Source organism: Asterias rubens, chromosome 1, assembly GCF_902459465.1.
Source record: "Asterias rubens chromosome 1, eAstRub1.3, whole genome shotgun sequence".
Taxonomy (NCBI): Eukaryota; Metazoa; Echinodermata; class Asteroidea; order Forcipulatida; family Asteriidae; genus Asterias; species Asterias rubens.
This window is the reverse complement of record NC_047062.1, coordinates 18,183,896-18,201,511: the sequence shown is the minus strand read 5'-3', so window position 1 is coordinate 18,201,511 and position 17,616 is coordinate 18,183,896. Positions and strand designations below refer to the sequence as shown.

General features: G+C 37.6%; 1 protein-coding gene across 2 annotated transcripts in view; it reads right to left on the bottom strand.

The window, feature by feature from the left end:
- Positions 1-6,280: 6,280 nt before the first annotated feature.
- The window catches only part of LOC117297571 (fasciculation and elongation protein zeta-2-like), a 54,879-nt gene continuing 43,543 nt past the window's right edge, over positions 6,281-17,616 (bottom strand). For both annotated transcript variants that reach the window (XM_033780710.1, XM_033780790.1), the window contains 3 exons: positions 16,846-16,921; positions 10,004-10,069; positions 6,281-7,162 (listed from right to left, as the gene is read on the bottom strand). In XM_033780710.1, the coding sequence (XP_033636601.1) occupies positions 7,095-7,162; positions 10,004-10,069; positions 16,846-16,921 (210 nt within the window). In that variant the 3' untranslated portion in view covers positions 6,281-7,094. The remainder of the gene's footprint in view (positions 7,163-10,003; positions 10,070-16,845; positions 16,922-17,616) is intronic.

The window sequence follows — 17,616 nt, the reverse complement described above, 5'->3', positions numbered from 1 at the left end:
CAGCTGTTAAACCCTCTTGATATATTACACAAACCATGATCAATATTTTTATTATACATAACATAAAAATTCCTCCTTAGAACAGAGACTTATTTGTTTTCAATCAGTTGTCTCCTCTAACTTTTAATGACCAACAAACATTCCCTCAGAGCATTAGTTGCAGTGCTCCTTAGACGTTGTTTTCAATTTCTTTTTATCGTCATGAAAGTAAACAAAATGAGCCAATTCGCTCCCTAGCTCTAGTATGCAGTCTGAGTGTGTACAAAGCTAAACATGAGTTGACCACAGGGCCATCTTGCATCCTCTGATTTGAACACAAAACATCTAGGTTTTCTGCCTTGTTTTCTACCATAACATTATCTGGCCAGTGAGCAGGGCTTTAGAACTGGCCTCTGGTGAATTTTGAGAAAGTGGTACACAGCTAAACATGAGTCTACCACAGGCAGTCTTGTGTCCTCACCCATGCATCTTCGTGGTGGTTTTCTGCCTTGTTTACCATACCCTAATTCAGGGCTTTAAACTGGCCTCTGGTGAATTTCCAAAAAGCTTTTCGCTATGGACTGTTTAATTTGTCTTTAGAAATCTGTGACAAGAATTTGTTTTTGATACTGTATAATTGAGCTATCCAAAATGATTGTTGTTCTGCTGCAAGCGATTTGTCAAACATATATGATTATTGACTCTTCAGCCGAAGTAATGGAGCACTCTGTTGTCTAGTCATGTTTAGGAAATGAGACACTTGACTTAACATGTCTGTAACAGTGCAAGGTTCATCCAACTTACTGATGATGTCTGGGGTTCAGTTAACTTGTGTGTCTTCAAAACTAAAACTTTGTCCCAATTATGTCGGCAACCACAAGAAAAAAAGGTTGCCTTTCAATAACTAGAGAGCATGTTCAAAAATGGCTGTCCAGGTCTGGCCATGCACAAAAACCCAACCCTTTCTATTACATACACATTATACAACGGTATCTATACATTATGCACATGTAAACAGTGCAGCGACTACCACAAGAGACTGTCTTAGACCTAAGTAATTTTTAACAATTCTTTGTTTCTAAGGTCAAAAAACAGCAAATATTTTTCACATTATATGCCTGGGGCACTGCTATTATTGAGTACAAAAAGTCTGCAAAAATGCCTCAGTGTTTCTTTAGGGGAAAGAAGAAAAAGTAATAATCAAGGTTTAATTTAAAGAGTCGTTAAAAAAATGGACGCTTTTGAATGATTATCTAAAAAGTATCTTAATGGAAATGCATAGAGCACCATTCCTAACACTATGCAGGAAACGTACACTCTGGACAATACAATTTTCTTGTGTAACTAATAAACAAAAAGTAAGGATTTTTTGTAAACATTCATTTAGAGTTCTATTTATTATTTTGGGGAAAAAAATGCAGTATTAAATCATGAGTACAAATAAATACAAGTGATTTATAATTGGTTCGGTAGGAATAGAACTAAGTTTGTTCCAACTTCGGAATGAGATGTTAATTGTTCTTGGATTCTTTCTGCATTTTTCTATAGACACCATTTACATGCAAGTGATTTTTCTGAACACGAGGCCAGCAAAAACTCCACCAAGCTTGTGCACAAACTTAAAACTGTGACTTCCTATGAGAGACTTTTGAGACGCTGGCGGTAGGAGACATATCAGTCCTTTTTTTGAAGCTCTGAGCATGCGCGCTTATGCTCAGTATCGCACACGTAGGTCTGAGCATGCCCAGAACTGTGAAAAAGGACCGTCCAAAAGTCTCCCATTGGAAAGCTGCAGCAGTCTTCAGCCAACCAGTGCAATACGATGCATCCACGACTGACCCCTTGCAAAGGCTGCCATTACGGCCATTGGTGCAAGAAAGCTTCTCGGACAACTATCGTCCAATGATAGGTTTCTCTTTAACCTCATGCTGTCTGAGCTTGTGACACCATTGCAAGGGGGTATACTTAAGTTCTAAAATAGCACACATATCATATAATTTGTCCAGAGAAAAAATAGTTAAGAAAAAAAAATTCTGTACAAATCGGGCCAAGCATCTTCATCACAAGTCATATTGCAGGCTGACAAAGTGCCTTTTAACAAGACCATTAAGATTTTACACGATAGTAGGATGGTTAACTATTTAGATGTGTTTACAACATTATATCATTGAGGGTTTAAGGCAAGTGCCTGAACTGTAAAACAACTTTTTGATTATCAGTTTGTTAAAGGGACACAATGCCTTGGATCGGTCGAGTTGGTCCATTTAAAGCGCTTGAAACCGATTATTATAAAATCCATATGGTTAGAAAGATGTTTTAAAAGTAGAATATAATGATACACATAAATATGCCTTGAAATTGCATGGTTTTCGAGATCCGTTGTGAACTATCATGGTACGCCACTTTGTTGGGTCAAGTTTTTGACTCCACAAAATGGACGATTGCGTTAGTTCGCAAAGCAAAAGCAAAACCACTCAATTTCGAGGCATCTTTGTGTGGATCATTATATTCTACTTTTAAAACATCTTTCTAACCACATCGATTTCATAACAAACGGTTTCAAATGCTTTTCATTGACCAACTCGTCCGATCAAAGGCAAACAACGTGCCTCTTTAAGTTTGATCCAGGGAAACAAATCACATTTGATATTTCTGTCCGATAGTATACCCTTGATTCTTGATGATTTATGATTCTAATCTAAATTTAATTCTAGTGGCTACACATACATCTACCAATGATGTTGTCAACGTTTAAAAACACCATGATTTGGCTCTTCTACATACAGTGTACTGAAATATAAAAAACTTTGAACAGACAGTTAAAAATGCTTTCAACTGAACACTTGTGGAGAAAAAAAATGAGCTAAAATAAACTGAGTACATGCAAAGCACCTGCACACATATATATATAAAAAAATAATGACTCTTAGGATTATTTCAAATCATTGACTGGGCAAATAAAATGATCAGAACTATTATATCCAAATATTTGTTATTATTATTATCATTATTATTATTTAAGGCTAAAAAATGAGGTTTAAACATTTTATAATGGTTTCACCTTGACAATATTTTTAATATCATAGTTTCACACTTACAGTACAGCACCGGTCAATTTTTAAGTGTTTTTCCGAGAACTGTACAAAAGCTTTTTCCTTCCCCCCTCCTCTCCGACATGATTCTTTCAGGGACCCACAAAGAAAACATGATTCTGTTTGAAAGTTTGTGTCCTTTGCCAAACTTGAGACAAGGAAGCGTAATTCTGGTTAACAATCACAGTAATGCGCTACAATAATATTAAATTGTTGTTTAAAAAAGTGGATTACCATCAACTCTGCAAAGGTCGATATTATAATTTATTTATTTGTTTTGTCCAATACATTAATCTGAAGCTACCAATACACATCAATAATCTACTTTAAGACGAGTCTAGAAATTGCACTTTTTTTTTGTTATTCAGGAAAGCTGCAATAAATGTACAGCAAGTCACAGTGACAGTTACAATTTACACAAGATCATGTTTCCCCACATATTGTCCGCAAGCGAAAAAATAGTTGACACATTTTTCATTGCAACATTTTTTCCTGGTAATGCAACCATGGAATCTTTAACAAGCCTTCGGCTTAAACATGAGAGTGGATATGAATGCGTTGGGAATGAGCATCTTATCGAAAAAAAATTTAAAAAATTAAAGTCACCCATGGCACTGCTAAGTTTGAGCGGAATGCGGATCAAAAGAAAAGTTCTGACGAATGTTGTCAGGTTGGAGTGTTTGGGACATAGAAAAGAAACTGTGTATTCCCAGTTGTGAAGCTTTGATTGCAGTGACATCATTTTTTTCTGAAATATCTGTTTCCGGCAAGATATTCGTCCAACTGTAGCCTGATTTTGTTTTTTGGCCTCAGAAAAACCACAAAATTGTTATTAAATCTCCTGAAAAGTCTATACAAGCCTGCGCCATATACCATACTTGTAGGTCAGTCTTTTACACTTGCATACTCCAATTAAATTGTCCTACTTTTTTTCAAAGGGCCAAGTATCATGCGCCTGCTGTATACATTTCATATGTCTTTCTCATCGCTAGTTGAAAGTGAACTTGAACACTTTGGAATTTTCTTGCAGGCATTTTCAGGCATAGTTTTGTATAATTTATGCAGGAATTGATTCATGTTGCAATTTTTGGGGTGACAGTCAGAAGCCATACTGTTAACTGCCGTGTAGCCAGGGCTTGTAGCCAGGGATCCCATGTTAACCATAAAACCTGATTTGTGTAAAATGTAACTGCCACATATTTTGAGAAGATTACACTGGAAAAGTTGGTGTCAGGCAAATGCCATAATGAAGCCCATGAAATCTTCAATCTACATTACACACTACAAGAAAACATCATGAACAATAAACCTTCATTCACAATAATATTGCAGTACTTACTTTTTGTTGTAATTCTTCTTTAATACATACATGGCAAATGATGTCATGCCTTATTCATTTAACAATTTTGTTGGATCGTATAGCACTCTTCCTTTAAAAACTGTAAGTAGATACAGTAGTAACAAGCGTGTGAAATAAGCTTGGTTTATGCTTTATGTGAATGCGAACCAAGTTTTAGAAAATCACAAATTGCTACAGTTAATATGTGCTCAACTCTAGCAAAACATTTGCTTCGATTGTAGAGTTTTGCTGTCAAATTCGCTTTGCATTCACATGAACCTTACTTTGTAAAGATAGATTGTACCTCAAAAGATAAAGGTCATTTTGAAATTGTCGTGAAAACAATCCAATGTGAAGAACAATTTTGAATTATGCATTTTGAGAATCTGAATTTGATCCCCTGATCCAACATGGAGCATACATGAATAAGGCAAAAGGCTTACATGAAAAGAGAAAGTGGACATGAAAATTTATCCTATCTATCGCAAAAAAGTCTTGCCCTCCATAAACAGGATGGACTTTGAATACTAAAATGTTGCGAGCGATCTCTCTTAAAAAAAAAAAAAAACTGGACGAAAATTTAGCCCCTCGGATAATAATTTCCTGGATAAGTGTATCTACTGGGTAAGCGATGAGAAATAATGGCAGGAATAATTATCGAGTCGAAATAAATTGTAGTTTTAGGCTATTTTGTAAATTGGTTTCTCTCTCCGGGGAAGTGAGCTTGCCAAGTAGTGTTTAAACTGCTTAGGGCTGAAGCGTTTACTGTTTCAACAAACTGACAAGAAATTGATGTATATGTAGTTTGGTTAGTATTTTAAGTGTATAATCATGGTTAATAATGCCGTTGTTTAAAAGCTGAGCTACTTTGCCCTTTATCACTATTCGTCATTGTCCTTTTTCATTAATGGCGGTGGGATATGGAAAAAATCAGATGCTGATTTTGACCATTGTATTTTAGAATTATGATTGCATGACATCAGAAATGGCAGTAATGGTTCTGAAAAGGAATCGTTGAGATATAACTTTTGGCTTTTGATCTATCCGTTGCAATGACGCTATTCACACTGAAGCAACAGAATTGTGGGCAAACAGAATCGGTGGTAAAATTGAGATAAAATTACGGTAACAATGAGGTTAAGTTATGTTTCTATGTAATTGACCTATCTCCGTAGGGAAGAGTTGAGCGATGGCGTCACAGCTCACTCCTCCTTGTACACCATGCCCTGACCTCAAAGTTTAAAGAGAATTGTTTTCATTGTATTCTAAGGCAGATGTTGTTGTTTTATTCAGGCGGCCTTGGCACAGGATTAGGAGTACAGGGGGCTCACATTTTGAAACGATCCTTAAAGTATTTGTTGTGAATCTCTGTTTGCAGCGACGTTGCCCTCCCCTCCCAAGGTAACCATGTACAACTGAATGATTATAGATTCAGAGGTAAAATGCTTGGTGGAAAGCCAGTGATAAGCTTTTTGTAGTTTATCACAAGTTCAATGATTTAGACCACTACCTTGAGTTTATGTCTTGTCTGAAAACGAAAACTTTATCTAAACCGTGAATAAAAAAACAAAAATCATAAAAAATCAAAATCAACTTTTAAAACAAACACAACAAAACCATTCATGAAAGGCTGATGGCTGAAATGTTTTGGTCCATATGACAGCTAAGAAGAGACTATACGGCCATTTTTTAAATCACGGCTTAAGCATGGCCTGACTTAAGCTTAAGCCCAAGGAACAAGGCCAAGCCCAAACCCAAGAAAAACGCCAAGCCTGAGCTCAAGCCCAAGCCATGGTTTTGAAAACGGCCTAAATATCCGGTGGGTAATACAAAAACTGGATCTCCATTATTTTCATGTCCTCATTCTCTTTGTCAACAAAAAATAATATTGGCTTAAAAAGTGTATAATACTCACTTCAATAATCCATTAACAATATAACTTTTTTTCAATGAGGATAAATCTTTGGGCATCTTATTAATAATTCAATTTGTTTTATAATACACAAATTTACATAACATATATAAAATTCAAGTCAACATAAGGTTTAAAAATACAAAAAGTAAACATAAAATTTTCTCTTGTGTTTATCCAATCACTGGCATTCGTTTTTCGTTTCAGCTGAAAATGAATACACCGGATTGAGAGTACGCACTCTCGCAACGATTCTTAAAAACGATCAAAAAATGTCCAGTAAGGTCCACTTAATATATATTAATTTTTACAAAAAGAGCAACAGTAAATGAAAGCGTACTTGTTTATAAGTTCGCCATACTTGTTTTTAAGTTTTTTATAAATATGAATAGAGATGACATCTAGATCCTAAACTATAAAGAACCCTGCATAGGGGGTGTTATACCAACACAGTACAATGCTTTACTACACAATGCTACACCACTTTCTCTACACAGTTAATACACTACGGACTTGTTTAATCATTCGGAGTGAAAAGGGCGCCCTCGTTGCGGTACCGTGGCTGATGAATCGCAGCGTGACTCGGAAAACAAACAAAATCGTATGACCATTTTTGCTGCTGAAGAAAAACGAAACGTGCAGCCATTTGGCGTCTTACCTACTACAGTCAAGATTTCCTTCCCGCCCTAGGGGGCGGGGCCTATTCAGTAAAATGGGCAAGATGATGATGATGAGTTGGTTACATGACCTTGGGCCAGTTACCTCTGATCTTTTACCTGACCTGCATCTCCATGGGCAACGGCAATGGAATATCTCCATCCTTCTCCGGTTTGAACAAAACTGTGTAAGAAGAGCAAATTATTAAAAGATGTAAACGTCACACTTATTTAGAAATTTGTAAAGAAAAAAAAAAGGTATTCATAATATATTCAAATGTCTCACCACCTGATTCTACATACACATTTTAATAATAACAATAATATTTCATTCTTATATAGCGCATTTCATCAACAACTAATCTCAATGCACTTTACATAATTATTTCAAATACTGCTCATTCAAAAAACAATGACATATTAAAATACATTTGTAAACAAACAGCAGAAAGAAGACACACACACGAACATGACAAAAACAGCAAGTTTGGCACTTATACTATCCATCAAGTTGAATGATAGCTCAAATTAAAAGTTCACTGTTGACTATCAACATCCTTTATGTGAACTACAAAGAAATACACGTATCAGGAAAGCGCTCAAAATCACCAAGTGCAAAAAGCCAGCACTGTCAATGAGCAAGTTCGAGTGTGCACCATGGTTAAGTAAAGGTTTACCATTTTGACTCGAACCCAGGCTGGTCGACCATTGGTTGACTACTGTGGTCGACCATTTGGAACCAGCCTCGAGCCCGTGGTTTTTTCCCCTGGTCCCAATAGCATGTTCCGTTCTAACATGTATAAAGCGCAGAGGGGAACCAGTGACACTATAGTGAAAAGGCGGAGCGTTGATTAGACTTCCAAACGAGTCGTTCGAGTGAGTGCATCACTGCGCATGTACGTTGCTGGTCAGTTGTCAATCACGGGTCGACTATGTGCTCACTCGAACTAGCTCTATGCTGCGACCAGTTTCACATTACTAGTGAGTTATCAGTGCCAGGTCTGGCATCTTACATCACAAACGCAGATTGTGCATAGTAAACCAATCTGAAACACTCCCATTAGTCCATACTGAATTAACCTACTGAGTTACAAATGTTCATAGGGCCATCGAGTAACCAGAGATATAAGTGGTTTTTTTTTAGGGGAAACAAACAAAGATTACTTTCAGAAAACATTTTTATACAGACTCTCCCAAAAAGGGCGATGGGAGACGCTCAGTGCTGTTTGCTATTAATACGTTTCCCCATGGCTCTGCATACCAAACAAAATATGCATGAAGATCTACGTCTTCAAAATTCTACGCCCTCACCATCCAAGTCTGTGAACTTGGACTCGGGAGAGTCTTTTTAAGCACATGATCAAATGATCTCCCTTTGCTTCTTTGCGATGCTGCATCAGAGAGAGAGTTGAATGTGCTGCGTGCTCTGTAACGGAAAGAGCTTTTGTCCCTAGAATGCAATTTGCAATTATGTGCAAGTTAGCGCGCATTGCTTACTGGCTTTATTTCAGCCACAGGGCAAAAAAACGGAACATCTCTGCTAAGGGACACACTCTCTGACGCAAGAGATGAATCAATCATGCTTTCGTCAAACCAAGTTGGAGGCATATTGCACAATTTTGACGAAGCAGTTACATGTATCTCCCCCACTTAAAAACCCCCAGCAAAGCCCAACATAAATACAGAAAACAAAACTGAACACATCACCTTTGAAATCAAGAACAATTCACACTTTTTAAAAGAGGTTGTCACAATTAATAAATTACTTTTCCCTTTCTTGAAAAGTAGATGTTTTGTGTAACTGTTCCCTTCAGAACCCCCCCCCCCCCACAATGTTGTTCCATCCACTTTCAACTTTCACGTTAGAATGCATAAATACATGTACACACATGTAATGCCCCCTCAAATCAATGAACCTGATTTTCCCCCAAAGAAGCATTGATTGAAGATGAAACTTAAACTGGTTTGCTCTTTATATCAGGTTAACATATTCCTTAAAGATGTTTTTTGCCGAAATAAAAAATATGAGTTATCAAATTTGTTGGGGATTTCTTGCAGGTATTTAGTAGGAAATCACATTTGAGTGGGTTTGCATGGCTTAACATCGTAAATATCAGCCAGTTTAGAAAAGTATTTGTCATCTTCACATATTCATTGGTATCGCAGAGTTAAAAATCAACAACTAACAAACAAACGAAAGCCGGACCAGGTCACTAGCAAATGTTACAAGTCCTACTGGTTTTGCACCACAGTGAACAAGCTAGCCTCAAGACATGGCACGCACATGACTTGCAGGAAATAGTCCTATTGGTTCTGTATTCTGGTTGGCTGAAACACGGTCGACTGGAAACTAATAGGCTAGTGCATGAAATTTGCACCACAGTGAACTAGCTAGAGTCAAGACATCGCACGCGCATGACTTGGCAGAAATTGTTCTCGAACCAAGCGATTTACACAAAATTGTTGACTGGTTCAATGCCCTCTCATGATGTGACATTGTACAGCACACTGCTTATATATGCTTCTTATCAGTCAATTTTAGGACTGGCATAATTCAGTCACTGTGCACTTCTAACCCCACTTGAGCCTGCGATGGTCTCATGAAATAGGACCTTCTTTTGGTCACTCACTGACCCTTCCGGGTGCAAAGACCTCCACTATTGACTGTATTTTGCCAGTCCATATCTCCTTACCTCCTACACCATCTGAAGCTCTAAATCGTCCCCATGAAAAAGTTGACTATATAATCAAACCCATCAATGTTTACTGCCATCAACTAATAAACAACGTTAAACCCAATAATTCCAACATGGCCGCACTGTAACTTAAACCCCATCCAAGTCATAATCCGGCCTTTACTTCTCAAAATAGATATCATCTTTCAAGCTTGTTATACTTCTTTTGCCCCCTTTCCACAGGGGAAGAGCTCAGCCATTGCGTCACAACTCTCCTCCCCTGGGGAATGTACACCGTGCCCTGACCCCCCACCCTACATGAAATCAATATTTCCCCCCTCGTTGCATACCTTTCAGGATGTAGTTGGTCAGTAGGTCGGGTACATCTTTGCTATCGTCGTTGATTGCTCTCAGAACTGCAGAGACAGGAGACAAAAGTTCAAGAAGAATTTAGTAGATGATCTCACGGATGTAATTATTCACAGAGATTAATTGAACTAAAAAAATTGTAAATCAAGGACTGGACTGGGATTTGGTAGACAGGGAAAGCCATCCAAATGATGAACAAAGGTCGAGGGGAAGGTCTGGGATAGATCTGGTCGTTCCTCGTGCTTTATAATCTGGGCACTACAATTAATTGACTCATTCTCTATTAAAAATCACTCAAAAACTTCCCTGCTTTTTAATGTAATTTCTCCTGATTTACCAAAAGTGAGGAGTCTAGCCATCTCCCGATAACTGTATCATGTTACAACGTAATGGGGTTTCGGGTATAACCCGTTATACAATTAATCAAGAATTTACCATTCTATGTGTTTCACGAACCTGCACTTCAAGGGGGGGGGGGGGGGGGGAGAGGTGTGGGAATGCTAGAGGCGACTGTTCTCAGACGAATTATTAATAGATGCATAAATCTGAATGCAGTGCGCTGTGTAACGTTCATCCTCAAGTTTCCACGTGTGCATACGCATAGAGCAGTCTTCTCTCACATAGGAACAAAATGTACAGCAAGGGTGTACCCATCATTTTTTATTCACATAATTAACACTTTTTTGTCTGTGTCTGCCCGAAGCCATCTCGGATTAGATGCAGACCCAAATACCTGACCCAAAATCAGGCTAAACCATTGGTGAATAACTCAGGTTTGCATAAACAGTAGTCTTAATTCAATATGTTATTGGATTAAATTATCAGGTTTTTCCGATCGCGGCGACTGAGGCAAACAAAATGTGAAGATTGTGCAACATTGAGAAGCAGGCCACATTAAACAGCTGTGCAAAGTCAGTTCGTTATCATAATGTTATCCACAACAGCGGAAGGTCAAACATGCTAACTTTCAGGTCTTGAATGTCGTTCTTGAAGGGGGCCAGCAATATTCCTCTCATAAGGGGCACTTCTAGGAGGAAAATTTAAATTTGCATTGGAACTTAGCACCACAGCAAAAGCACAGGGCAACACAGCAATTGCTGTGGGTGCCATGGGTTATTTCGAGGGCTGAACTTTCAAAAGTGTGGCCATGTTTGAATGATCAGCTTCAGCCTGCAGCTGCGGCTATGGCTTGATTGCTTGGTTGACATATGGTGAAGCATAGGAGGCCCATAGCAACACCCTTAGGGACAGCCACAGCCGCCAGTTCAAACCTTGGGCCAATTTTATAAAACTGTTACGCTGATCTTTGCTAAGCAAGAAAGGAATGGGGTACCAGTCGGAGAAACCGAAGGTGTATTGGTATTCTGGCTGGTAACCCTTTTTTTGCTAAACAAGAGATTTCTGTGCCTAGCAATTTTGTTGTGCTAAAAGGCTTTATGAAACTGGGCCCTTGCCCCAATCTCATAAAGCTGTTAAGCGGATTGACTGATAGCAAATTTCTTTGCTAAGCAAAACAATGAGTAGTGAACATGTGGCAACAGTGTGAATCTATGAAATTTTGGCTGGTAAACAGTTTCTGCTATGCAAAATTTTTCTGTGCTTGGAAAGTTCCATTTTTAGATGGAATTGTTATTGCAACTATATTTGATTCCAGAGTAAAGAGCGCCACCTATTAGCAACAAGGAAATCAATCATAAATGCCTTGAATCAAGACTACATGAATATTTCCCAAGAGACCCCTCTAGAGGAACCATGTTTTTATGAATTAAATCTCCGATGCTTGAACTGTGATTTGTTTGTTCAGTAAGCGCCTCACGACAGGAACCCGTCATTACAGACGAATCAAGGAACAAACGTGACCGATGCTATTGTAATTGATTTTTTTCACCGAGCACCTAAAAAATGCTAACTGCGTATGAATCTTTCATATCAAACCACCAAACTAAAGAAATATGCACGCCCCGAGTCATTCAACCATGGAGGTAGCTCTATGGTTTAAAATAAGGGTGGTATGATGAAGAGACATTATGCTAGATAAGATATTCGCCTATCATCATCGGATTCATCGGACATGGGCCATAGATTGCCACGGGAGTTTAGGGTTATTCACCCCACACCGTCAAAGGACTAATGACCAAGTCTAATAAATCTCGTTATCTCAATAACCTATCCAAGAACCTACTCATGGGTTTGAACACGCTTTGGAATTATATTTTTTATTATAAGAACGAGCGAACGGATTTTTTTTTGCAGACTTAGTATTTAGAAAGGGTCGTAGAAGTTTCGACTTTCAAATAGGAAATAAGAAAGTGGGAAAAACATTTGAGTAGCAAGGAACGGATATTTGTTTGCAGACTTAGTATTTAGAAGGGGGTCGTAGAAGTTTTGACTTTCAAATAGGAAATAAGAAAGTGGGAAAAACATATGAGTAGCAGGCAAGGTATTGCTTGGTGAACTGATACATCAACTGAGCGATATGTAGTACCCTCGTAAGTATCAAGTTCTGCCTTTCAAGTAGAAGTAGACGATAGAATGTGATTTATAAAATATGCACAAGGTAATCCAATCCAAACGTACTGCATCGCGGAACAGTATCGCAACACAACATTTGTTCAAACTTAGCTGAACAAATCTCTCCTTGGACAATGTAGCAGAAGTGATGAAATTGAAAGCGTCTGATGAGAAAGGAAAAAAACCCCAATCCAAACAGATGAAGATTGACAATTGTTTTGAGTAGCACTTTGTGAGGAGAGTTTTGAGAAGAACCAAGGACATTCTTTAAAGCCGTTTTCAAATTGACGGCTATGGCTGGATTGCAGCGTCTTCATACATTAAAGTAGCAACATTCTTAGTAACAGTTGTAGCCAAAGCTGTAGCCCCTAATTCGTATACAACCTTGTTTTTACCGGTATACCATCATCAGATTACAATCCTTAAATAAATTTGATTACCAGAAATAAATATATTTCACAAACAAAAACCATGTTCTGCGTTGTTCATTTGTGTTTTTATGTGTAGTAAGAAAAAAACATCATCATACTGAATATTTGTTAAATATTTGTTTACTTTTTATCTGAATCAATGATGTTTGTGCTCCCAGCGTAAAGATTTTGAAAAAATGAGTAAAACCACTTTGGAAAATACTCAACATGTTTTGTGTTGTTTATTTGTGTTTTCAACTGCATATTATTTTGTGAAATGCTTTTCACATTTGATCTGAATCAATGATGTTTGTGTTTGCAACTGAAAGAAAAAAACTGCAACTTGACAAAAAAAGTAAAGCTACTTCGCCATTTCATAATGTTTAAGAATTTTAGCCTTCGAGAAAGAATCTGCAAGGGTCGAAACGCAGACCATTAACTGTTTTTTGCATGTTTAAGAATTCATCAAAATGGGACAAACACCATCAAGCAAGCTTTGTGTTGGTCTGTCAGGTGTTTGTGTTTCCCGATCGAGGAGCGAGACCCTAAGTTCCGAGTAAAGGCCCCAAGTGTGATCGGAGGTGAAGGAAATGACTCTAAGCAGTTGCCAGTCTAATGAACAATCATGACGTAAGCCAGACTACAGGATACCAGTCACTATCGATGTAAATGATCCAGAAGATGTAAATCTGGCCTTAGGGGTAACCAGCTTAAAAGTACGTAGGGGATATCAACTTAACAATAATGGTGTCACGTCGACTATCATATTCCACACTGTAATGAATATGACAGCTCATAAACTACCCAGATCATATACAGCTTTTTGTTAAACAAGAAAAAAGGTCAGGCAAAATTGTCTTTAATATTTTTAAATGTGCCCAAAGGCTTTTGGGGAGCTTTTATTTGAATTTCATATTATGTTTTTTGCGAAATATGGTCAGCTTTCAGAATGGAAAGTGCAGATGAAATAATTGTAGGGCTGTGAAGACAGGACGGTCTGTTCAGCAAATCTAATGTAACAACATTTGTTACGCTCAATAAAATATACTCAATAAAACATTTCCTTGTAATGCCTAAAAAACATTTTTTTGCATCGATACAAACGCTTTTAAAATCAAATTTTGAAATCTTTACCAGAATCTAGTTACCAGAAGCACTGTTGAGTTTCATGAGAAACGAAGAAATAATTATATAAATACTCATTTTCAAAAAAGTCCCACATTTCTGTTAGTCCCTTTCTGCAATTTATGGTGGGATACACACAGTTTAAATTGTTGATATCAGTATCATGGAAACATCATTGAAAATATTCAGAATGTTGAATGTAGCCGGTGGGTAACAGCCAAGCCTATTACATGTTTGTATAATACATTTACAACATGCCTATACGCCTCTTGATTTATCAGCAAGTCCTGGCCTGGTCAGGGAGGAAAAAATTTCAAAGGCAGTTTTTTTGTTACTGTCAAGTCTGCATGAGAACGACGGTATCAACATTTACTGTATAATACATTGATGCACTTAAACCCTGCATCTTAGCCACAGCTGATGGACTCACTCAGTGCATCCATTTAAAGTGCAGTTCATGCACCCCTACAGACAATTAATATGAATATCCTCAACAAATGTTCAGCAGACCTAGGAGGCCTCTGTTGCCCCTGTTTTTGGCCTTGGTGGCCCTTTGAAAAAAGCACCATGAGCACAATTTGATTGAGCTTCTTCTGCATATGAGTTTGCTGAACATCTTCTCAGCAAAACTAAGCAGGAAACCAATCAAAGACGATACATGATGTGGAATGGCAGTTTAGCTGGTGACCTTAAGCAAAATTGTTTTGAGCTTAGCTGCTTTTGGTGTTATAAAGCCCTGTACTAACTGCGATTAAAAGTCTAAATTTATTTCTTTATTATTACTTTTTGAATAAAATGTGGTGTTTTAAGCAACTGCTGTTTTGAAGCTACTGAAATGTTCTGGGGTCGATTTCACAAAGAATTAGGTAAGGCTAGTCCTAATTTAGGACGAGTACCTCGTCCTAACTCGAGATGAGTCTAGTCTAAACTCTTAGTGAAATCCACGGCTGGGCACTTAAAAATTACATGAATGTACAAGTACATTACACATGTGTCTGAGAACAAGCAGACAGAGGTATTAATCTCCAATTAGAATCAGGACAAAGTACATCTGTATTACAAAAAACATCAAGTCAAAACAGAAAAAAGATCCACCATAGGGCCTACAGCATCTTGAAGATAAACGTATGGGCTGAATATGACCTAAATATGGACATGTATGTAACGGTAATAAATTAGGCCAAGACCCTGGCTAGAGTTCTATGGGTTAGCGGATCACGTACTTAATGTGTGTATACCTACAGGCAAGATAAAGTAGGGTAGATGAGTGAGAATGAGATATGATAATGTCTGATCAAAGAGCAAGGGTTGTTCAGTGTAGAGTTGGATTAAGATTGTACGCAGACAGCAGAAAACAACAGAAACCACTATCTAGTGAGGCTTTTCTGCTGAAGATGATATGAGCAAACTGACTGAAGTGTTTAGTAGTTTATAACCAAAACAATTCATTACATTAAACATTACAAAAATGATTACATTGATTTCACAACAAATCTTTGCGTGTAAAAGCAATATTAGTGAGATACAAAGAATTTGCCAAAGACAATAGACTTTGCAAGTTTAGCGCATATTCAAACTTCGAGGACCAAGTTTGTACCAAAATTAACATCGAGTTGTGTGTCAACAGAGGGCGCTACTGACCGTGCTGTAAAGTTCACTTTATAAACAAATCATCAAAAATAAGAACATGTATCTGTTATGGATTTTTTCCCCTCTGAGAGGCGAACAGAGCCCACCATAATTTTTCCCTTTCAAACTATGACATCACTTGCTAGCCATTTTGTTTCTCTAATCTTGGCAAGAAAAGGGAGAGGTAGAAATTGCTGTGCAAATAATAAAAGCATAAGACCTGCAAGCATTCTATGCACTATAGTTTTTGTGGACAGAGCAAACGCCTGAGCAGCATGGAACGGGTCAATAATACAGTTTTTAACTGCCCGTGATTTCAAGTCAGAGTACACACAAAGCAAAAAGGCTGTGCGTGACCTGAAATCACTTTCACTACTTTTGGGGTCACTTATAAATGAAGTGATTTCAAATACTAAGTTTGATTGTTTATCTGGTCAGTGTTTCATTTGGCTTTCATGTAAGGCCCTTTGGTTATTTTCTCTGTTGGTTTTGATGTGAAATGTTTCATCCATATGGCAGGTCCCTCCCTCACTAGAGTTAGTTCCTCCAAGGATTTTTCAAAACTGTAGGGGCATTCTCAATCGAAAGTATCACGGCGCCAACGAGATAACACAGAAAAACTTTCACTTTTCCTGCTCAGCTTTAAATGATTTTATGTCTGCTCCACAGTCTCATAGAATGTCAATTAAATCACAAATGTCACAGGAACTCTTGTGCATAATGTATCACACAGCACAAGGGCACTTGCACGTATTCTTAATTACAAATATGATGAGCGAGGTTACCAGCAACACACGTACATGTATACCATTACGACGAGATATTGCACAAAGCCTTATAGAGAAGGCTTGCTGTATAACCCTGCATTCTAACAACACTGCGCCTAGTTTTGGTTCAAGACGTTAAGTTGAGTTGGTAAACCCTCTATGGTCAAACCACAGAGGCACCAAGTACATGCACATCACTCAAAGCTACACACTTTAAAAAAAAATGTATATTCCTCAACACTGTAAAAAAACAAAAAACACTGTGTGGACATGTGTAAGTCCACATAGTGTTTCCAACTTCCAAGTCCCTACTTTATGTGTTCTTAGGTTCACACTTTGTATGTAACACTTAGACACATGTACAATGTAGACATAACTTACTTTTGGTGACTTTTTGCAACATGTTGCAGTCAGGAGTCCCAGATCCTTTGTGGTACGGTATTCTGGTTGTAAGGTACTGAAACGAGTAATCAAAAACACACAAATTAAACTCACAAATGAAACTCTGTTTGTTAAATTTTTATCTACATATAACATACGAGAAAAAAAATTGTAGACCTGATTAAGTTGTGTTTTATGATTACAGAAACAAACTAACAAACATTTCAAACTAAATGACTAATCTCTCTTGGATTGACTTTGGCAAGAACGGAAAACTCAACATTCTAAAATGTCAACCGCACTCCGACACAACACTTGTCAAACACTTACTGCAACATGAATGCATACATGTACATACTCTACAGCAACCTTTTCAGAGCCTGACAATTACTCACCCCAGCTCTTCTTTAAACAATAACACTCACAAGCACAATTTAAGTGTAACATTAAAACAGTTACAACACAATTTGACCAAAAGGAAATTTAACTTTTATAAACATATCCAGTGTAGGACATGGACTCCGGCCACAAAAAAAAAAACCTTTGTAAAATTAGAAAGCCTGAAGGTGGTAGTAGACACCAATCTAAATGCAATATTTCATGGGCATCGAATGTGTATTTGGACTTGAATATTAAGAACTTCCATTTAATGTTTTATGCCATTTTGTTTGTACAAAAAAAATCCTTGCGTAAAAACATTTTCACGGAGCAGCCAGCTCGTTTTAACCTCATTTAAACCAATGTAACCAAAATGAGGCTGGAATGGGAATA